This window comes from Leishmania braziliensis, chromosome 33, assembly GCF_000002845.2.
Source record: "Leishmania braziliensis MHOM/BR/75/M2904 complete genome, chromosome 33".
In the NCBI taxonomy this organism is placed as follows: domain Eukaryota; phylum Euglenozoa; class Kinetoplastea; order Trypanosomatida; family Trypanosomatidae; genus Leishmania; species Leishmania braziliensis.
The window spans coordinates 1,435,442-1,456,677 of NC_009325.2; the positions used below are offsets into that span (position 1 = coordinate 1,435,442).

Genomic DNA, 21,236 nt, shown 5'->3' on the forward strand with positions numbered 1-21,236 from the left:
GAGAGTCATCTTCGGAGTGTCAAGCCATCGCTAGGGATGTCACGACTGTCAACACGCGCGATGCTTTTCTAGCTCTGTGCGTGTCTCAAGTTCACATCGTTAGGCAGAGAGGCAGAGACGAGGGGATGAGCGTTCCGATGTACCTCAAGCACGTCATACCACACACACAAACACACACACGCGAGCACTGTTGGGGGCTGTGCAACGCAGTGAGCGGCGGCGGTGGAAGAAGGAGGAACCTCTGTGGGACTTCCCGGTGGACTTGATGTGTGTCGTGCTCGCTCAGCTTTCTCTCCTCTACCTTTCCCTTTCTTACCCGACCCTCGCGCGGCGTTTTTTGTGGGTGTTTTCATCGCTACACGTCATCACCTTTGCTCGGCCCCTTCGCACTTTGTGCACCCGCCCCACACAGTGACCACTCACGGACTCACTACACCTTTCACCTTGGTGGTATCAGCTGGCGCATAGCTGTGCAGTTGGCGCAGCTCAGCGCTGTGACACGCCTTCGCGGCGATGTCGACCAGTCCACCCGCAAGTCAGCCGATTTGGTCCTCCTTGATTTGTGTGCCAACGCCGTGAACGCCGGCGATGCACTCATCCGCCCTTCTCTCTGAAGGGCTGATGCACGGGGTCGTAGTTTAGCGAACGCAGTGCTGTCACGACGCGCGTCCTGCACCTTGTCGCAGCGGAGCCTTCCGCGCAGCAGCAGCAAAAAACCGACAAGGGAGTGGCCGGAGTGGTTGCGCCAGTGTGAGGTGAAATTTGCAGCAGGAAACGCTCGTGGTGGTGTCACGTTGTGCGCAGTCGTTTCGGAGAGTTACAGAAACTACTGCCTGTGGAGCTTTCTTGCCAACGGCGTCGCTGGCTTCCTGCTTGATGCCCAGCTCACTACACTGCCGCTGCGGACGACTGTCATGCAGCTGCTCCTTGATCTGATACGCAAACGGCCTCGCCACTCTGTCGGGCAAGAGGCTGCCGCGCTGCGGCAGTTTGTTCGAGCGGCGGTCCTGACGTGCGTGGAGAAGTTGGGGCCGTTGACGGGTCCTCGCTCGATATCTTCGCTTTGAACTGCACCGTGTTGTTCGCCGTGGTCTCCCGGCTCGTCACGGAAGTCGAGTCCGTTGCCACCGTTCTCCGCTGCGGCTTTTTTTCTTGTTTATCTCCAGACGATGTCAGCCGCCGAGGGCGGTGGTGTGCGCGCAGAGCTGCGTGACTTTACGGAGCAACCGCAGAGGTCTCTCATTAATACTGCAACTCTACCCTGATGTGGTCGGTGCCGACAGCCTTTTCTCGTGTCTTATTCACTTTATGCTTCGCCCCGATGAGCTGGAGCCGGGCGACGCTGCAAATATGGCGTGGGCGGTACTGGAATCGTACTTTGAGCGTCATTCTACTCGGCGTCCCCTCGTCATCGTGACGGTGAACAGACTGCTGCGCGCGACTCCGGTCATGGATGGGTGTCTCACAGAAGCGGTGACACTCGCCCTGCGCTCCGTAAGCCGTGTGCACGAGACTAGCGAGGATGCCGTCGTTGACGCATTGCATGGCACTATCCAGGAAGAGCTGCTCACGGAAGTATCGGAGCTGCTTCTTCACACCACCCACTGGCGCGCAAGTCATGGTGACCGATGCACTTACTGACTGCTTCTATCGTTCGAAGAATCCGATACTGTGTATGCAGCTGGCAACCCTTTTGCAGCCACTGTATATAAGCATGGTGGAATCCAGGGACGACTGTGGGGTGTGCGTGGAGTACGCGTGCGTGTATGCGGCGGGTAGCCTTGTCGACGAACTCTGCTCACGCGAGTGGTAGAGGCCATTATTGTCGCCGGAATGGATACAACTGATCGTGTAGCAGTTGCCCAACGGGGGCGCACTTAGTATCGTCAGCGCAGCCTCAACCCTGTGCACATCGCTGTGTTTTGCGCCCGCTAGCATGACGGATCTCTCTTGCCATATCGCCCTTTGGGTGCAGGGGTTCATTCAACTCTGCCACCACGCCACCAGTCGTAGTGTTGCGGCATCTCTGAGGCTTACATGGAAAGATGTCCTCGGCCTCTCACTTGTGCCATCCACTCTAGCATACTCGCTGCACATCCGCGAGCTCGTAATCCGATTGTGCAACGTAGGACTGCACTTCTGTCGCACATCTTCCCAGTCGTGTCGCCCTGACCTCTGCTCTCTTGTCGACTTCCTCGCTGCCCACACGTGAATGCTGCTACGCAGCGATGCACGCGAGCTCGGGGAAATGCAGGGTGCGGAACCACTTTCCTTTCTCGCCACTGCCTCACTGACGGAGGAGTACGCCCTGTAGTTGGCACGTGACAAGTGGAGCTGCTGGGCCTTAGCTACTTTTGCTGCTCTTCACTGCATAATATGCGCCCGCGCGCATTCGTCGTCTGGACTTGCTTCGGCGGCTGTTCGCGTGGAGGTCCTGCAATAGGCTGTAGAGCAATGCTACGTCTTGCAGACCGTTTCGTGCGTGTGCGGTCCCGTTGCGTGGGTACTCCTCAGTCAGCCGACGCAACGTGATGAGGCGGCACCGCGAGTGCTGCACGCTCTCTTTCGTAACGGCGTAGACCTCCGTGAAGGCCGAAAAGGAGGCAATTGCGGAGGTGTTGCGTGCCTCCTTTCCTTCTTTTCGCTGCGCTCACCACACACGCGTCGCTTCAAAGCGCCTGCTTAGGCGATCCCACCGGTGCGGTGAGCCCAGCGGGGAAACCTGCTGGATCTTCAGCGCTCGTTCGGCTGGTGGCTAAACCTTGCCCTCTTTATGGACACAATACAGTTTCTTCACTTCACCGCCGCAGCGTGTCGTTTGGTGGATGCGGTGGTGGCCTTAGCTCCCGAAGTACGTATCAGCCTCGGAGGCCGTATGACGTGTTGTCAGTACATCTTGCCATCTGCGTACATGAAGAAGCTCTCCTCATGCCCCTCTCCTCGCTGGCCATCTTCTGCCGCACCCTGGCCGTTTCCATGGATCAATCTTGATACTCGCCACAGCCAGGCAAGCAAGCAGAAGCTGTTCGAGAAGGAGCTGCACCCTTTTCTCTCATCGCTCGACAGGACCGTACAAACTCCTCTGCGGCCTGAGCTCCTCCCCCAGTAGCACCTGGGACTTCATCAAGAAATCTCCGAGTGACGTAACTGCTGCTGTTCTTGCGTACATGGAACACCTGGGATGCGCCGATGTACTCGGCGAAGCACGACAGGAGGTACTCGCTGCATGCGTCTAAAGCTCTCCAAGCTGAGAGTGTTTCCTGTGTGCCTTCTGTGGATGCAGCAGCACGTATGCCGCGTACTCCTCCCTCTCCCCCTCCCCACCGCTCTCTTAGACTGTCGAGAAGCCAAAGCGTAATGTGCGAGCACGAGGCAGAGAGACAATTTCGATCGTACACTGTCTGTGTGCGGTATGGCGAACTACACACGCGTGGGTGGCTTGACGGATGCACTGGTGCACGCCTCGGTTGTGCTGGGCTCCGGTCTTTGCTGTTCTTTTTGGTTTTCTGTGGAGTCTGTCTTTATCCACACCGACGGCGCGTCTGCTGCTGTTCGTATACCTGCCGTCTCTCCTCTCTCCTCCTCCGCCTCGACCTCCATCTTCTTTCCGCTCTTTCTCGCCTTTGCGGGTCGCTTGCACAAGTTCCACCCCTCTCTTTCTCCGGCCACACACGCTGGTTTTTCAGTCTACCACAAGCGTAAGAGACAACAATGGTGCGCATGCACGGCAACGGGCGGGGAAAGGCCTCGTCCGCGCTCCCCTACCGCCGCACTCCCCCGGCGTGGCTTAAGATCGCAAGCCGCAACGTGGTGAAGATGGTGTGCAAAAGCTCCCGCAAGGGTATGATGCCCAGTCAGATTGGCATGGAGTTGCGTGATTCCATGGGCATTGCCCAGGTGAAGAACGTGACAGGCCGCAAGATCCTGCGCATCCTCAAGCACAACGGTCTCGCCCCAGAGATCCCAGAGGATCTGTACTTCCTTGTGAAGCGCGCCACCCAGATGCGCAAGCACCTCGAACGCCACACGACGGACCGTGACACCAAGTACCGCCTCATTCTGGTCGAGTCCCGCATCCACCGCCTGGCCCGCTACTACAAGCGCGTCAAGCAGCTGCCGCCCACCTGGAAGTATGAGTCTAGCACGGCCTCCGCCATGGTCGCGTAAGGGTGTGAGTAGACGTCACGTGTTACTCGCCTCAGTCCTTCGATGCGGTGGACTGCATCCCTCGCTCTGTGCTGTGTGTGGGACCTCTTTTTCTCCTTTTCGTTTCCCTCTCTTCTTCGCTTTCGATGTGCCAACCAACAAGTGTACTCGCTGCTTGTCTCTCTCTCTCTCTTCTGCCACGTGCTGGATGGAGACAAAAGGGGGCGAGGGGTTGTCGCACGATGTCATGCCGCCATTTGCAAAGGTAGGCGTGAGGGGCCTACCCCCGTGGCCCCCTCTGCTGCATACCATGTTGGGAGCCCTTTTGGCTGGTGGTGCTGATACACCTGGAGTGGCGTTGATTTCAATGCAAAGTGAGCTCCAGCGAATTGGGGGGCAGAGGCACGTGCGTGAGTGCCTGTAGTCTGTCTTCCATGGACTTTGTACTCATCGTTCTCTCACTCCCCTTCCTCTCTGTTATGGCGGCACTTCCTTCCCTGGTGCGCACCAACTCACATACGCATACCCCCCATCATCCCGCTTTTTCGTGCACACGCAGCTCCGGTGCACTCATAGACAACTGTGGGTGTGTGCAAGAAGTGTGCAATCGCTCAGATCATTTCAGCCCTTTCGTTCCCTCAACTTGTCGCACGCCATCAACCAATGCGGCGCTCGTGGGCGTCGCGCACCGTTCGAAGGACCGCACGGCTGTCTTCCCTTCACATCTCCAACTCGGTGAGCGAGGAGAAGGCGAAATGGGAGCAGAAGCAAAAGGAGGCAGCCGAGAAGGGTTTTGCACGTCGTAACAGCGCCGATGACAGGGTACTCATGAGTCAGCTCTTCAAGGCTCCTGAGAGCGTCAGCGGCGGCGTCGCGGTGGCCAACCTCCCGCCAAAGCAGCGCGAGAGGACCGATTTTGACGCCTACCGGCTCTCAACCACCGACTTCACCTCTCTCGTTACGCCGCACGGAGCGCCGAGCAAAAGTGGGCTCGGCGCTGGTTTTGGTGTCAAAGAAGACAAGCGACTCCGGTTCCTGCGGCCGTGGCAGCCGTACACCGGGTCGGCCTCGATTGTGCCCAAGTTCGACGAAAACGGCCTGCCCATTGACGAGGTCCTCACCCCTGAGCAGAGGATACAAAAGCGAAAGGAGTACATGAAGAACATTGAGGGCATCACCATGAGCGCCAGGGAGCACTTTTTACTCGTGGACCTTGACTTCCAGAAGGATGCGATGCTATTTGGCGACACGCGCGAGGAGTTTGAGCGCAACGTGACAAAGCTCAAGCATGTCATCATCGCCTATAACAAGTGGGAGTGGACGGATAACTTCTACTACTACATGACGGTGCTGCTGAAGCTGCTCACGGTGTGGGCACTTATGGAATCTCTCCAGCAGTTCTACGAGCTACGCCTCTTCGCTTCTCACTACGACGACTTTGTCGAGGCTATAGAGGCGGACATAGCCGCGCTGGAGCTAAAGCGAAAGGCGGACTTTAAAGATGCTGCGGAAGAGCTGCGCCGTCACAAGCCGGATTTCAAATCCGTACTGGAGGCCATTGCGCGTGAGCGTGACAGCCTCGCCGACCTGAAGACACGGGCTGCAGAGGAGGAGCTGCGTGAAAAGGAGGCGAGGACAGAAGAACAGACGAGACCTAGTGGAAGCGGGGTGGGCTATCTGGTGTGGGAGGCTTTGAGAGTGAACAGGGGCTGCGCACTGACAAAGGTGGAGCCGGTCCCCATGGTGTCGGCTCTCGACGTCAAGAACCCGAGCGCATCGCATCCGATGGACACGACTTTTGAGGAGCGCCACAACGAGCGGCGGCGCAAGGCCGACGAGGCGCGTGAAATGCAGCGTCTGGCCGCGCTCACTGGAAACTCTGCTCAAGATGGCATCTGGACACATGTGTGGAATCGCATTACCGGGCTTTTTCATGCCCAGCAGCACCTGCGGCTCGAGGAGGTGGCGCAGTACTCGTACGCGGCAAGTCCCTCCAGTATCCCTTCCATCCGTGCGCTGCGCCGCATTCTGTTGCCACGCTCTGAGGACATGGTGCAGATTGTACGGGAAGAGATGCTGGCCTACAGGCAGGAAAAGGAGCAGCGGTACGCGCACCCGCTGTAGACCTTGCGTGCAACGGCAGAATGAAGTGAAGTGTGAGATAGAGGGGAGGGAAGGCCCTTAGCTTCCCCTCCCCTTTTCCCTCCCCACTTGCCCTCTCTACTTTCATATCGAGTTCGCCTAGTGTGGCTTTCGCTCGTGTCTCACAGACTCGAATGCTGTCGGGTGTGACGGCGCTTTTTCAACACTTCTCGCCTCACCGGGCCTCATTCGCTAATAACGTAACGTCCGTGCGGAATGAGTCGAGGCTCGCTTGCATTTGCGAAAAGCGCACAAATAAAGACGTACACTGGCGGAGCCCTACGGGTTACAGTCAGGCCACCGGCGATTCTGATAATCTCTGTGGCCATTAACAGCTCGATTCCTCTCCATCACCGTTACTGCCCTTGTCACCTAGACTCTTCTTCAAACTACAGGGACAGGAAGCGATGGCGAGCGGGCGGTAAGGTGAAGGAATGGACTCTGGATGCACTCGTCAACGCTGCCCACTTTGCTGACCTTTTCTGTGGTGGTGAATGGACGGGCACACAAATCTTGCAGTGCCCCCCCCCCCCCCCCTGCAGCAACTCCTCGGAGGATACTCTTCTCGCTTTCCCTTTCTCCTCTCTCTGTCTAACTATTTCCTTGGCATTCAAAGCACGTAGACCGCTGCTTCTCTTTTTTCGCCTCTCCTGATTCACCTGGAACGGCAGAATGCTCAGCCGCAGTGGTGTCAGCGATAGCGAGGTGCTTATCCGTCTGGATACGTCGGTGCTTGAGGGTCGCCTAAACAACTTGGCAAATGAGTGGGAAACTGATCTGAAATGTATCCGTGCTCGAGTCGAGACGTGCGCAGCGAATGTTCGCTCTGTCACCGGTGACGTAGATGCTATTCAGCGCTTTTTACTATCGTATCACAGGCAAGAGATGGCGGCCACACTTGCAGTGCATCCCACTGAGGCGAGTGGTGTCACAGCCGAGGATGATGCCCAGAGGCTGCTTAATCGTTTCGTTACTGCCACCACCACCACCGAGGGCAGCTCAACAGAAAACATACTAGGAATGGTGGCCGTGGCACGTCGTCTTCTAGCCGAGAACGAAGCCCTTCGAACGCTGCTTGAGTCCGCGACAGCAACCCTATCCACGCGCCCAACGGGGAGCGCTGGTCTGCAGCAGGAGGTGGCGCAGCTGCGGGATCAAACAACACAGCAATCAGCTGCGTTGCGGAGCATTACCTCGTGGCTTCCTATGTTGGGATTGACACAGAACGACTGCGCCAGTGAAGCTAGCGACGGTGACGTGTCATTGGTCATGAGCGCCCCCACAGAGGCCACAGTTGACGGGCACACGATCGAAGCGATTATTTCCCGTTCCCCTCTCCTCCTGTCTCTTCGGCAGATCCTGCTGCGCGACCTCACGGAACGCCTCACATCCGTCGTGGACCAGCAATCCAGGGACTTCCACGATACGGTGGCCCACCTCCAAGATCGACTGCAGAGAGCCAGGAAGGGTACCGCTGACTTAGTCGGTGCGCAGTCGACTGGAGTTGTCGCCGAGCTGCAGGAGACCGTTCGGTCCTTGAAGAAGCGACTCAAAGACATGGATGAGTGTGCGGTGAAGCGAGACGAATTCACGTCGCTGATGCGATGCAAGGCGGACTCACTACTGATGCCGGCAAAGGCCGACAACGCGTCACTGACAGACTTGGAGTCGCGCCTGGTGGCACGGTGTGCTGAGCTAGAGGAACGGTGCGCCTTCGCTGATGCAGAGCGTGCCGAGTTTCGTGCACTTCTGCGCTCTATCATTGTGGCCCTACCGCACTCGACAATCGCTGCAGCGCCATCGAATCTCAAGGAGGCTTCACAGGCGACTGTGCAAACTCGTTCCACAGTAGTAGCCCCAGAGGCACTGCTTGGTGAAATTCTACCGGCGCTAAGAGCCAACCCCGCCTTTCCGGCGCTGGCGCCGCCATCCCGGCAGGAAGGGGCTCCCCCTCATCCGCGTGGCGCTTCAACCCCGCAACAGATCTTCCGAGTCGTGGGCACCTCGCACGGCAGCGGTGTGCACGGCGTCATTCTCGGCTCTGCAACACAGAAAGAACATGTAAAACCACTTGGGAACCCCACAGCGGCGCAGCGTGAGACCCTGCAAGCAAACCCAGCTCTCTCACCAAGCGCCGACGGAAGTGTTGTCGCCATTGGGATGACACCGACGCAGGGTGCCTATGCCGCCTATGTCTCGGAGCAGCTAACGCGCCGCCATGTCGCCTCGCTTCCGGCGCTGCCGTACGAGAGGGCTTCGAGTCTGCAGTGAGGTCGCTGTGGAGACGACCAGGATGGCGTCTGGCGGGGCGTCGGTATCCCTTCATTCCTACGACTCTCGCCCTGGTGCCCGAGTCCCAAACAAATCGGCGAACACCAGTTTTGCAGTTACTACGCCGACTACCCCTGGCAATAGGCCTTACCTTCCCCTTGTTCTCTTTGTCCCTCCTCTCAAAGTCTCTGCGCTGCTGACGTATGACAGATGAAATGTTGGAGGGATGTGGAATGATGTATCATAGCCGCCGTTCTGATGAACATGGGTGGCGAGTCTTTTCGTTTTGTCACCGTTCTCTCACCTATGTGCAGCGGCACCGTTCCTGCTCACCCTGCGTTCCTCTATGCGTGACGGCACGTGTATCGCTGTCTTCTCTCTCTCTCTCTGCAATGATGTTGGCCCTTGAGCCGTACACAAGTTGCGAAACAGACTGACATTCTTCTCTTGGCGCTCCCTCAAAGGACTCCCTCTATGCTGAGCAGCGTCTTGCTGGATCGTTCTCTTCTCTCACTTCTTCACCCACCCGCACTCCACTTTGTCCACCCCTGCCTGTCGCATTCATTGCCGTCGGTGCTGTGCCATAACACATGAGTTGAGCGGTGGCGTTTGAGTTGCTATGGCTAAGTGAAGAGTAGGTGTAGCCGGGGCGGCGTCAAGCCTCCGTCACTGTTGGCAACGCGTCAGGAGTGCGACTCTCCGCGGTGTAGGAGAGGCGTGTGATGAGGCATGAATGCATGACTTGCTTCTTCCTCTGCGCTGGTGTTTTACACTCGCTTACATTGGTATGCCCATACACAAGCAGAGCAGCGCTTCTCGCTCCACTATCCCTCTCCGTCGTTCTTATTTCTACCCCTTTGGCTGTCTTATTTGTCTTCCCCTAAACCACTGGGGTGGCGACACCTTCCCACTTACTCGCACCGCCTTTCTCAAGCGCAGTGATAGCACTCTATCTCCTTTGTGCATTCCTAATGCGATATGCTACACACCGCCCCGCGGGCATGCGGAGCCGCGTGACGCCGCTCTCAGCGGTAGCCCTTGTTTTGCTAATTGTACTCGGTGCTTGCTCCGGCGAGCTGACGGTTGCGAGCTCCACCGTTGCGACGGCGCTTACTTCACACGTGTTGAATATTACCCTAAGCGAAGCTGACGGGGGACCCAAATGGCCAGCGACCACTGCCGCACTGGCCGTACTCACACCCACAGTGAACAACACGGTGTGTAGTAGTTTTACAGTCGGTGTCAGCCACTGTTACGCGTTTCTCGTACGGGTCTCGAGCACCACGCTCGCCCTCCAGCTGAGCGTCGTTACTTTGACCGCTTTTGCAGGCAACTTCACGTACTATCAACTCTCGCAGTGGGCAGACAGCAACAGCATGGCCATCTCGACGGTCCTGACACGTCTGACGTCGGCCTGCGCCACAGTTCTCGGCACCCCGCTCACCAGTCTTGACGTCTTTGCTGGCGTCTATACTGTGCCGTGCCGCAGCTCGAATACGTATTTCTACCTTCCCGCCTGCGCTGCCGCAGAGGTCCCTGTGACGACAGTCTACATTCTCTCACCGTCATCTGACGTAAAGGCGTACTTCTCTGCGTATCTATGCGGCCCCATTCCCAAGATGGTGTGCACCATGAGCATAGATGTTCATGCGCCGTCAATAACGTCACAATACACCGTCGTGGAAGTGACAGGCTTACCAAATGCGTTGGAGGCGGTTCTGGCCTACGTCGCCGATGTGCGCGCTGCTTTTTTAGGCTCGCCGCAGAGAGTGGGTCCGCCCGTGGGCAATCCCGCGTTGAGGATAACCGCCGAGGCTGTGGAGCTGCGAAATCGCGGCATGCATGCGGTGCTCTTCTCCACGAGCGAGAGCAACCGAAGCCACACCATCACCCGTGTGAAGCTCGAGTGTCCCGCTAGCTTTAACTACTGGGCTTTGGTCCTCATTGCGATACTTCCTGTCTGCGCCATTCTGTTCCGCTATATGTGGTACCGAGGACGGCAATGGGCCAAGAAGCAAGAGCGCCGCCGCATCATGGATGATGAGATGCACAACATGCAGAGGTACATGACCTCGGGCGATGCGCAGGGCGCAGAGAACGGCCCGCCGCCTGGTTTCGACACATCTGCCGCCGGTATCAGCAGCACGACACTGGAGTGGGCTATGAATGCGAACGGTAGTTACTACGATGCCAACATCGCTGCACAGGCCGAGGCGGGAACGCCTCAGACCTACGTCGACCCGAACACTGCTGAGACGTACCAGTACGTGGACGATGGCGCATACAGTGCAGGCGGGGCTGTGGCTACGGCGGCGGCAGCGGCACCACAAGCGTCGCAGCAGCCTAGCAGTACCACGGGCGACAACGCGATCTACGAGACCTACGCTGACCCCAAGAGGGGGGAGATGTATCAGTACACAACCGATGCCACTACAGCAGATCAGGAACAGGGGCAGACATCCGAAGTCCACGCTGCAGAGGATGCTGAAGACGCCGCACCCGATGACGGCTACCAAACCAATCTAGACCCGTACACCGTGGAAGCATACCAATACACAACGGCGGACGCTGATGCTGATGCAAGTGGGTACCAGTACGGAGGTCCGGAGACGGGAGAGACTTATGAGTACGTCGACCAGACAACCGGTGAAATCTACCAATATGCCACGCAGGCGGGAGAGAACAATGATGAGGCAGCGGAGCAGGAGTACGACGCTGCCGGTACCGTCAACGTCTATGTTGACCCCAACACGGGCGAAGCATACCAGTACGAGACACCGCAGCCGTGACGTCTTGCACGCAGCAGCCGTCATGCATGGGAAGAAACTCTTTTCCACCCCTTCTGTCACGCTGTGGCGGGGTTGTCACTTTCTCGCTTCGTTTGTGTTTGTGTTGCTTCTTTGCCATAATTGCGGTCCTCCCCACTCAGGGCGCTGTCGTTCTCGTTTCTCTTTCACGGCGGCAAAACAGCGGGCGGGTGCATATACACCTACTCTCGCGTGCGCGCATAACTTACTGAATCCCATATCCGCCCACCCCCCCCCCCTCCATCAGCACTTACACTTTTGCTCGCAGACACTGTCACGCCTCTAACTAGCCTGCACCCCTGTTTGATCGCCCCTGCTTTCTCTCCATCATCGCTGTCCTTTGCTGAGTAGGACTTCAGCGCCAAACACACATGCTTTTCTTGCTGGCGTTCGTGCGCCCATTGCCTTTTAGAAAGAAAATCAACTTGGACAAGGGCGTCAGCCCCCATAGGCGAAGTTTACAAGAGGAAGAAGATGCAGCGCACCCACGTGACGGCATCATCGATGTTGCCTGTGATTGACCCTCCACACGTCTTCTCTGGCACTTTCACTACGGCCCACTCCACTTGAACCGTTCCTCTGCACACTCTCCTGAGCTGTACAGAGAGGTGCATGTGCATCTTTGCACTGTGACCCTCTTTAACCCACTCCCCTTTCCTCTCTTGCCTCACCACTCGAATTCCATTTCTGTTTCTCTGAGCATCTCACCTCTGTTGGACCACCCCTACATTGGTGCGACCGACGCCTGCCGCCTACCCCTCTATCGGACATCGATTTCCTCTGCGCTGGAAACCCCAGCCCCTTTCTTAACTGACTGAGCCGTGTACGTCCGCGTCCTTCCTCACGTCCGCTTAACAAGCACACCCAGGCACGCTTGTTCCCTTGACAGTGAAGGTGGCTGAGGTCATCGAATAGGACACACACGCGTACGTATAGAAACGGTGAGGCAACGACAAGAATGGACTCGGAACAGCCTAAAAAGGTCGCCAGGACGGAGACCAAGACGAAGGAGCTGCTGCGCACCACTGTTGCAGACGGCCCCTTCAGCCTTCTAGACACTTCCATGAAGGAGAACAAGCGAGTCTTTATCCAGTGCCGCAACAGCAAGGCACTGCTGGCACATGTGATCGCCTTTGATAAGCACTTCAATCTCGTGCTGAAAGGCGTCCAGGAGATCACTGAAAGCCACGGCTCCGAGCAGAAACAGCGCACCATCGAAAATCTCTTCTTGCGTGGAGAGTCGGTGGTTTTCATTGTGAAGCTGCCCTAGATGAGTGTCGCGGCAACCAGATGGGGTAGAAGACCACTACGGCAGGCGTACGGGGCGCTCTCGCCTGTGTCGCCCATTTCTTTCTTTGTTATTCCTGCCAATTAACTGCCGTGGCTCTTTTCGTATCCTCGTTTGCTGTTGGGGCACTGGACTATGCGCTTCGCCGTAACCGTCGACGAAGGCCACTCACATTCACTATGGCGGAGAGGGCGACGTAGACGCCCGGCGCTGTGGTGTGTTTGGTTAACGTGATGAAATTCGTGTGTGGGTTAGCGCGTGTTGTTTGCTGATCATTTGGAGAGCACCAGCGCGCGATTTTGCGTGGTGCTCGCTGTGGCACTTGTGTGTACATCGACGTGTGTATGTGTTTGTGTGTGTGTGTGTGTGTGTGTTGCGGCTGAGCGCCGTACTAGCTGCAACGTAACAGTGAAGCAAACAGCATACAACAAAAGGCGGTAGACTGAGGTGGCGTGGCGGCTGGACGTCCAAATCGCGGTGCTCGGCGAATCAGCATTGCATCACCCATCAGGGTTAGGACTGGCAACTGATCCTCTACTTGCGCTGTGCTTCGGTGCCATTTTCCCCTAGCCGTTAGCGATCCTGCGACACCTTCTTTCCGTCGCTATGTGATGCCCATGTTGACATCTGTAGTTGTTGCAGCAGCGTGGTGTGGCAGCGGTACATCTGCGCTGCACTCTCCTCCTGTATTACACTCATTTTAGCCTTGTTCCCTTCGCACGTACTCTCTCTCTCTCTGACGTACTGTCACAACGCCGTGGTTTTGTGAGCCAAACTTCATGGAGCACTAAACATAATCAAGTGTGCATATATGCGCACACGTACACACACAAAGTGATTCACCCATGGACTACCGTGACACGCCTTGGTCGCCGAGTTGCGAAGCACCGAAAAGCGAAAGCTACAGTATTGCGTGGCATGTTGTCGCCCTATTTGTTGTACTCGGTTGCTCCCTCTTAGGCACCGTACTTCCAATTCTTGGCAAGCGTGCTTCTACCTTCCACATACCCGAGTATGCCTATGCAATCGGTAAATCTGTCGCTACCGGCGTGGTGCTCGGGGTGGCGCTTATCCACATGCTGAAACCGGCTAATCAGTCCCTCACGAGCGAGTGCTTGCCGAGTGCCATCCGCAACCTCTCCAACCCGCTCGCGTACACCATCTGCCTCATTTCAGTTGCAATAATGCACTCTCTGGAAGCATGCCTGCGTGCCTTCGTCCAGGACTGCAGCGCCGTTCTCAACTCCCCCATTACCAGTGAGGAGAGCAAGCATTTGCTCTCTGGCTATAAAGCTGGTGATCGACACTTCCACCCGCCTGTCCCTGCACTCGATGACTCGGAAGACCCTGTTGGCTTGCAGATCTTGTCAGCCGTCTTGCTGGAGTTTGGCGTTTCGCTGCACAGCCTGTTCATCGGCCTCACCGTCGGTGTGTGTGCCGATGCGGAGCTTTACACACTGATGTGCGCCTTGTCGTTTCACCAGTTCTTCGAGGGCGTTGCACTCGGCTCCCGGATCGTGGATACGGCTCTGAGCCTGCATACCGAGTACATATTTGTTGCCGTCTTTGTGCTCTCGGCTCCCTTTGGCACTGCCGTCGGCATCATGTGTGTGTGCAAGCAAGTGATTAACACCAAGGGCAGTTCGTATCTTCTAACGCAGGGTATTCTGGAGTCGGTGTGCGCCGGGATTCTGCTCTACATCGGCTTTCAGCTACTGATGGATCACTTCTACACCGATGTGCGGTCCAACATTCACAGCGTACGCTCGCCGTGTGGGTTCCTGTTAGTCATGCTGATAGCCTTCTGGGCGGGCGTTAGTATCATGGTGCTGATTGGACAATACTTGTGAGAGTGTCTCGATAGGAGAGAGAGAGAGAGCGCGCGACTGATTGAGTTGCGTGGGTGGGCGTGAGTCAACTGAGCCTATCGTGCCGCTGCTTACCTCCCTGGACCGTCACTCTGCCGCTGTCGTTCTCTCTTCCTCACCGTCACCCTGTCACCTCTCGTCTTTTCCTCTGCCCCTCCCCTTTCCGCTTCTACCCAGCCCGTTTTTTATCGTTGTGTGTCCCCTGGCAAAGTCGTGACTGACTGACACAATGGATCGTCGCCGAACGACATGTGGAGAGCCGTTAAAGTGAGCCGCATCGCTCCCTCTCTCTTTCTATGCGATTTTCGTTGTCTGTCTGGTCCCCTGTGTCATCTCACGTGACTGCACGCGTGTTGTGCTGTGTTCGAGGGTCTAACCTACAAAGCACGAAGGTTGGCCTCCGTAGCCGTATGACGGTAAGCGGTTCTGCACTGCAGGATGAGTGCTCGCATGGCGCCGCTTCTCGTTTCTAGGAAGCTGGACGCGGCCTGTTCCTCTCGGTATGTGAGTGGCTATACCGCATACTACAGAGTGTTGGACATCTCACTGCTCCCCTCTCTGTTTACACGGCCACTGCGCTGTCTCGCCGTGCTCAGCAGGAAACGTGAAGCGAGAAGGGAGGACGGCGCTCCGCACGGGCATTATCGTGTCATCCTCTGCATTGTGTGTCTTCAGCGTTGATACAAAACGGCTGCTTATGATGCGTGCGGGGCGGCTGCTCCTTCTCTGCCTCTCCTTTTCTTCCTGCGCAGCCTGTTCACCGGGGCTCTTGCAGACTTCACCAGCGAGGACAAGGCCGCGCAGGGGCCAAGGGGTAGGGGGATTCCCACGTAGTCACATCAGTCGAGCTTTCGCTGCACTCTTTCTTTTTCACCGCCATCTAGTCGCTGGATGCACTGGGTCTCTGTCATTGCCGCTGCTCAGCATGGACATCAATCGCACCCCACCGACTCTACACAATTCGCCCCAGATGTTGTCTCTTTACGAGGTCGCTCATCAGTACCGTGGAGAAGAGAAAAGTTGTATGTGGGAATCATGAGAAGTTATTGGAGACATGAGCACTGCGCAGGCTGCCATGGTCGGCACTGATATCGGTGCTGCGTAAAACACCTTATGGCACGTCCAAGACTGACTCAGACACGTCTGGCAATCTCGGCCGCGGCGGTGTTGTACAGGCGTGGTGACGTTGCCAGCAAGTGGCGTCGGAAGAGGAGCTGTACTAGCGCATTTGCCCCATGTACCCTCCACATTACGCTGCGCCCGTCACAAGCCGATCGGCTTTTACGACACGCACGACTTGTTTTCTGTGAAGCTAGCCGGGGCCATACAGATAGGGCGGCCTTCATGGCATCTGCGGCGTCGGCAAATTAGCTCGTTCTACTGAACTTCCAGCACGTGTGTCTGGCCCCGGTGGGCCCGGGCTGCGTGGGGCTCTGCCGTCGCCTGGCGAACATGCGAGAGGCGTGTGCATGACGGACGCGGACTGAAGGTTGCCACGACTGCACCAGGTGTCGGCCTGCATCGCTGGACTAATCGTCTTAATGGGGTTCTAGTTTGACGTGTCCTGCAAGTATCTGATCTCCCTTCCCTACCTCCACCCCGCTAGGCGCTCCTCAGTTCGCCATGAAAGAAGGCCTGCACGACGCATGGGCTTCTACGCACAGTAGGACGGGAGGGAAAACCCCGCTAACGCTCCTCACACGCCCAATATTTTTTCCTTTGTCGCTTAGGCTGTCCCTACGGCAAGACGGTGACGCACGGCCTGTTCTCGTACGGTGTCAAAGTCCGCTGTGCACGTGCATTGGTTAATCGCAGCAGCTGTAGTCTCGAATGGGTCTAGTGGCACAAATCGTGCAACACCGACCACATCGGTGAGCCCAAGGATGAACTCGTGCTAGACTACTTCGATATGTGTGATGTCGAGGTGCGGTGGGATGCTGACTCCCCGTGCGGTAGCATGGTAAGCGTCTGCGTGTACGTCAGGGCTTCTGCGCGACAGTTATCCGTAACTCTTGTCCCTTTCACACCTGCGTGCTGGAACGCGCTTTCTGGTATTCTCATGCATTTACCCTTTTACTAAGTCCGTCTCGCTGTCCAGCTGTGATTACCGTGTGGTTGTGCTCGTAGAGATTATGGTTGCAGTTGGCTCTTGACCTTTCTGGGGCGCCTCTGCACAGACGTGATGACTGGCTTCCTCAAGTAACTCAAGAGCAGGAACGACTGCAAAAGGGCAATGCAAGCGACAAGCTACTGTAATGACGGCACTCATGCATCTGCTGTGTGCCCACTGCGCGTCAGTGGCCAGCAATACGACGATCAGCTGGGGTTACCCCTTGAGCGGGTCATGTGCTTTCGTGAGGCTTAATAGTGTACACGCGCGTATCCAGGGAGGGAGAAAGAGGCCCACACATGCCTCGGTGTAAGTCTCCCTGGGTCGGCATGTATTTACCTGTCCGTGCTTGGGGGTGGGCGGGGGGGGGGGTTAAACGGACATTGGCACGACCGCATCAAGCATTATCGGCTGCCGCCCAATTTGAACAACAAAAAAACGACGCGCCTCTATTTAGACTCTAATCTCGCCCTCTTCTGCTCTTTCATGATCTCTCGTTTGTTATTGTCGCTTTCCTTTCGGCCCTCTACGTGGTTTCCATGCGAACAACGGGCACTCTACACGCACGGCCAAAGTCCACCGGACCCTAGTGAACGCCACCGCTGCTGTTGTTGTTGCCACTTCTCTCCTCTGTCTCGCCCGCCGCATTTAGATTGACTGTAGCAGCAGACGGGAGTCTCAAAAGCGCCCCCTCTCGTTTGTCTCTGGAGGGGCCTGCCATACTGCCAACTGATCGAACCCCCTACGCCGTTGTGCGTGCCTGTGCTGTGACGCCTGTCAAAGACACCATACGTAGAGACACAAAGAGGGGTAGAGAAGAGCAGGGACACAAGTTTTACACACACCCAGACACACTCAACCAGTGCAGAGCTACCAAGATGTCAGCTGGGACCATGGCCACGGTGGAGTTTACCGCCCCCAGCCAGCGAGTGAAGATGGTGGACATGCACCCCAAAGAGCCCATCTTCATTGCAGCTTTGTATTCTGGCGGCATCAATTTGTACAACTACCAGACGCAGGCGCTCGTCCGCTCCTTTGACACAGGCACGGGTCTTCCAGTGCGCTGCGTTCGTTTTATTCCTCGCCTGCAGAGTTTTGTGTGCGGCTGTGATGACATGAACGTACGTGTGTTCAACTACCACACAATGGAGAGGACGAAGATATTCCAGGCTCACGACGACTACATCCGCTGTGTCGCTGTTCACGACCAGCTGCCGCTGGTGCTCACGTGCGCGGATGACATGACTATCCGACAGTGGGACTGGAGCAAGGGATGGACGCTACAGATCACCTACGAGGGACACCAGCACTTCTGCATGGCCATTGCCTTTAACCCGAAGGACTCTTCCGCGTTCGCCTCCGCCTCGATGGACTGCACCATCAAGGTATGGCGCATCAACACGCCAATACCTAACTATCAACTAGAAGGCCACGAGGATGGTGTCAACTGCGTTGAGTTCTATCCGCGCGGCGACAAGCCCTACCTGTTGAGTGGGTCCGACGACAGGACAGTGCGGTTGTGGGACTACCAGACCAAAGCGTGTCTGCAGGTCTTCTCCTTCCACGACGAAAACGTCGCAAGTGTGCTTTTCCACCCGGACCTGCCGGTCATCTACTCCATCTCCGAGTCAGACCACATCGCCGCCTTCTCCACCGAGACGTTTCGCCTGCTGTACTCGTGCAGCCACTCGGACATGGGACGTGGATGGTCGCTGACCGCGAAGCGCTACACAAATATGCTGATTGCCGGCTTTGACAACGGCGTGCGGGCCTACAAAGTGGGTGTGGACAAGCCCGTCTTCTCTATGGACGCCAACGGTCGGGTCCTCGTTGTGACCGGAAACGAGATCACGCGTATGGACATCAAGGCCGTGGGGTCGGAGACCCCCGACGGCGAGGTGCTGAGTGTTGCGACGAAGGACATGGGTGCCGTCGAGGCGACTGCTCGCTCCATTTTTCACGCTGGAAATGGCCAGTTCATTTGTGTTCTCGGCGACGACAACTACACCATCATATCGGCCCTCTCGCTGCGTCCCAAGTCGTACGGGCAGTGTATATCATTTGTCTGGGGCCCTGAGAGCGGCGCCTACGCCGTGCTGGAGAGTTCGACGACGCTGAAGATTTTCAAGAGCTTCAAGGGGCGTGCCGTTCTGTCGCTGCCGGCGGTGGCCGATAAGCTGTTTGGTGGACCACTGCTGGCAGTGCGCACGAACAACAGCATCATGTTCTACGACTGGGGCACGCTGGCGCTGATCCGGCAGATCGACGAGACTCCGATGACGCTCGAGTGGAACGCGACGGGTGGGCTCGTGGCGCTCGTCACGAGCAGCGGTGTCTTCCTCCTCAAGTTCAATGGGGACGCTGTCGCGCAATACCTCGAGCAGAACGCCACCACCAGCGACGATGGTCTCGACTTCTCCTTCGACCTTGTGGAGGAGTTGGATGAGAAGGCACGCGATGTGGCGTGGGTGGGAGACTGCCTTGTGTACATCAATCAGGTGCATCGTCTCAACTACTATATTGGTGGCGAGGTAAACAACATCGCTGTGCTGAACCGTAACCAGTACCTCCTCGGCTACCTACCAAAGGAAAATCGTTTCTTCTGCATCGACAAGGAAAAGAACATTACGAGCTATCGCTTTGAGGTGAACGTCATAGAGTACATGGCCGCCATCGTTCGAGAGGACTTTGATGCCGCCAATGCACTTCTCCCCACGATCGATGTGAGCCTACGTGACAAGCTGTCGCGGTTTGTGGAATCGCGGGGGCTGCTGGAGATCGCGCTCGAGATCGCCACCGATGACGAGCACCGCTTCGACCTGGCGGTTCAGCTAAAGCAGCTGTCCTTGGCTTGCGAGATCGCCAGCAAGGCGAACGTTGCCTCGCACTGGAAGCAGGTGGGCGACATTGCACTTGAGCAAGGCTACTTCGACATGGCGATCGAGTCTCTGGAGAAGTGCAACGACTGGAGCGGACTGCTGCTCATCTACAAATCTCTCAATGACATGCAGGCCATCTCGCGCCTCGGTGACTGCTGTCTGCAAAGCGGACAAGCCAACCTGGCCTTCACCTGCTACCACCTCACCCAACGTCACGCAGAGTGCGTAGAACTGCTGCAAAAGACCGGCAAGATGGGTGACGCCGCTTTCTACGCCCGCACCTACTGCCCGAACCTCATCGAGGACGCTGTGGCCAAGTGGAGGGCATCGGTCGCCTCGATTCCTCGCGTGAGCCAAGCGTTAGCCAACCCGGCGGCCTACCCGAACCTGTTCCCATCACTGCGCTATGCCGACTTATCCTCCCGAAAGGAACCCAAGGCTGACGTCCCGCTGTCCATGTCAGAGCCGGCGAAGGTGGTCGCCGACATCGACTCTGCACGGGACCACACCCCTCTGCGCGGCCAGCTGGCGGCGGAGATACTCCCGCAGCCGATGCACACGCCGATGGAAGCGTCGCAGTCCTCTGTAGTATCGCCACCGCCGCCAAGCTTTCAAGCGATAGGAGTCGCCACGACCGACGCGGCCCCAGTTCACGATACCGTAGGCAGCGTGTCCAATGAGATACAGGAACTGGTGGACGAGAGCGGCGCTTAAGCCGAAGAGGTGAATGTGTTCAACAGACTCGTTGAGGGACTGGTGGTGGGTGGGATCTATGGCATGAAGTGGAACTCCACGAGTACCGTCGTTCTGCGTAGTGTCTTTTATTCTTTTGCTTCGCAGACGCACTTCCGACAGCAGACAGGCGCGCAAAGATACCCCCGTTGTGTGTGTGTGTGTGTGTCAGTTGTGTAAAGGACCACAATGGTGGCTGCTCATTTCACTTTCTTCTGTTGCTCACTTAGGGGGGCTTCTGCTTTCCCTTCTCTTTCGGTCTGCACGGAAGAATAAATCTCTCTTACAGTCTTTTGTGTGCGTGTTGTGTGTTAGGGGAGGGCGAAGTTGGCTCAGTGTTCTCGTGTAGGATTGGGCTCTCGTATGGGAAAAGACGATAACCGACGGAATGCGATGAGCGATACAAGTCGCAGAGGACTGCAAAGTCGTAGCTCACCGACCTGGTGGCAACTTGTGCCATGGTGTGGGACATTTCACGTCCAGAAGTTGTCTTTAGGGGTGGGTGGGTGGGAGGAATGGACTGCCTGAACTTGATGTTCTTTGCACGGATGTGCTTGTCGATGACTCCGTAGCTCTGACACCACAATCGCGCTGTTACCGCACCACCTCCATCTTGATGTACCTGTGCGCCATAGGATTTTATCACTGCATACACGCTTCCTGTTGCACCGCTTTTTTTTTCCTCTCTGTGTCTCTCTACCGTCATCTGAGGTCGCCTATCTTGGCGAGACCATCATGGTCGATATGCCGTCCATACCATCGCGCATGCGTGGGTATTATGTCTTCTTCACAGCTGGAAGAATTTCGCCTTTGCGGTGTATGTGTGTGTGTCTTGTTGTCGTGTGGGTCAGCCCTACTGTGCAGTCGTCGCCGCCGCCGTACATTTCACCTTCGTGTCAAGTACATTTTCATCCCTGACCAGCCATTATTTTGCTTACCCGTAAGTGAAACTGGTGTTGGCTGAGGTGTCGAGCAGAGATGCTGAAACTCCGA

At 56.8% G+C, this 21,236-nt stretch overlaps 7 protein-coding genes and 1 pseudogene across 8 annotated transcripts; all 8 read left to right on the forward strand.

Moving 5' to 3' along the window:
• Window positions 1–266: 266 nt before the first annotated feature.
• On the forward strand, window positions 267–3,236 carry LBRM_33_3411 (annotated as a pseudogene). Its single transcript is given in 4 exon segments — window positions 267–1,246; window positions 1,248–1,609; window positions 1,611–3,071; window positions 3,073–3,236. Coding segments are annotated over 4 exon segments (2,967 nt in total).
• A 475-nt stretch (window positions 3,237–3,711) lies between these two features.
• LBRM_33_3420 (putative 40S ribosomal protein S13) lies at window positions 3,712–4,167 on the forward strand (the record flags this gene model as incomplete). Its single annotated transcript, XM_001568056.1, has 1 exon — window positions 3,712–4,167. One exon carries the CDS (start codon window positions 3,712–3,714, stop codon window positions 4,165–4,167), a length of 456 nt encoding a protein of 151 aa, XP_001568106.1.
• A 642-nt stretch (window positions 4,168–4,809) lies between these two features.
• Window positions 4,810–6,270, forward strand: LBRM_33_3430 (conserved hypothetical protein; the record flags this gene model as incomplete). Its single annotated transcript, XM_001568057.1, has 1 exon — window positions 4,810–6,270. The coding sequence occupies one exon, from the start codon at window positions 4,810–4,812 to the stop codon at window positions 6,268–6,270; it is 1,461 nt and encodes a 486-aa protein (XP_001568107.1).
• Window positions 6,271–6,960: 690 nt separating this feature from the next.
• LBRM_33_3440 (conserved hypothetical protein) lies at window positions 6,961–8,559 on the forward strand (the record flags this gene model as incomplete). The annotated part of the gene is made up of 1 exon (XM_001568058.1): window positions 6,961–8,559. The coding sequence occupies one exon, from the start codon at window positions 6,961–6,963 to the stop codon at window positions 8,557–8,559; it is 1,599 nt and encodes a 532-aa protein (XP_001568108.1).
• A 971-nt stretch (window positions 8,560–9,530) lies between these two features.
• Window positions 9,531–11,348, forward strand: LBRM_33_3450 (conserved hypothetical protein; the record flags this gene model as incomplete). Its single annotated transcript, XM_001568059.1, has 1 exon — window positions 9,531–11,348. The coding sequence occupies one exon, from the start codon at window positions 9,531–9,533 to the stop codon at window positions 11,346–11,348; it is 1,818 nt and encodes a 605-aa protein (XP_001568109.1).
• A 976-nt stretch (window positions 11,349–12,324) lies between these two features.
• Window positions 12,325–12,636, forward strand: LBRM_33_3460 (small nuclear ribonucleoprotein SmD2; the record flags this gene model as incomplete). Its single annotated transcript, XM_001568060.1, has 1 exon — window positions 12,325–12,636. One exon carries the CDS (start codon window positions 12,325–12,327, stop codon window positions 12,634–12,636), a length of 312 nt encoding a protein of 103 aa, XP_001568110.1.
• An 863-nt stretch (window positions 12,637–13,499) lies between these two features.
• Window positions 13,500–14,504, forward strand: LBRM_33_3470 (putative cation transporter; the record flags this gene model as incomplete). The annotated part of the gene is made up of 1 exon (XM_001568061.1): window positions 13,500–14,504. One exon carries the CDS (start codon window positions 13,500–13,502, stop codon window positions 14,502–14,504), a length of 1,005 nt encoding a protein of 334 aa, XP_001568111.1.
• Window positions 14,505–17,510: 3,006 nt separating this feature from the next.
• LBRM_33_3480 (putative beta prime cop protein) lies at window positions 17,511–20,225 on the forward strand (the record flags this gene model as incomplete). Its single annotated transcript, XM_001568062.1, has 1 exon — window positions 17,511–20,225. One exon carries the CDS (start codon window positions 17,511–17,513, stop codon window positions 20,223–20,225), a length of 2,715 nt encoding a protein of 904 aa, XP_001568112.1.
• Between the last annotated feature and the right edge of the window lie 1,011 nt (window positions 20,226–21,236).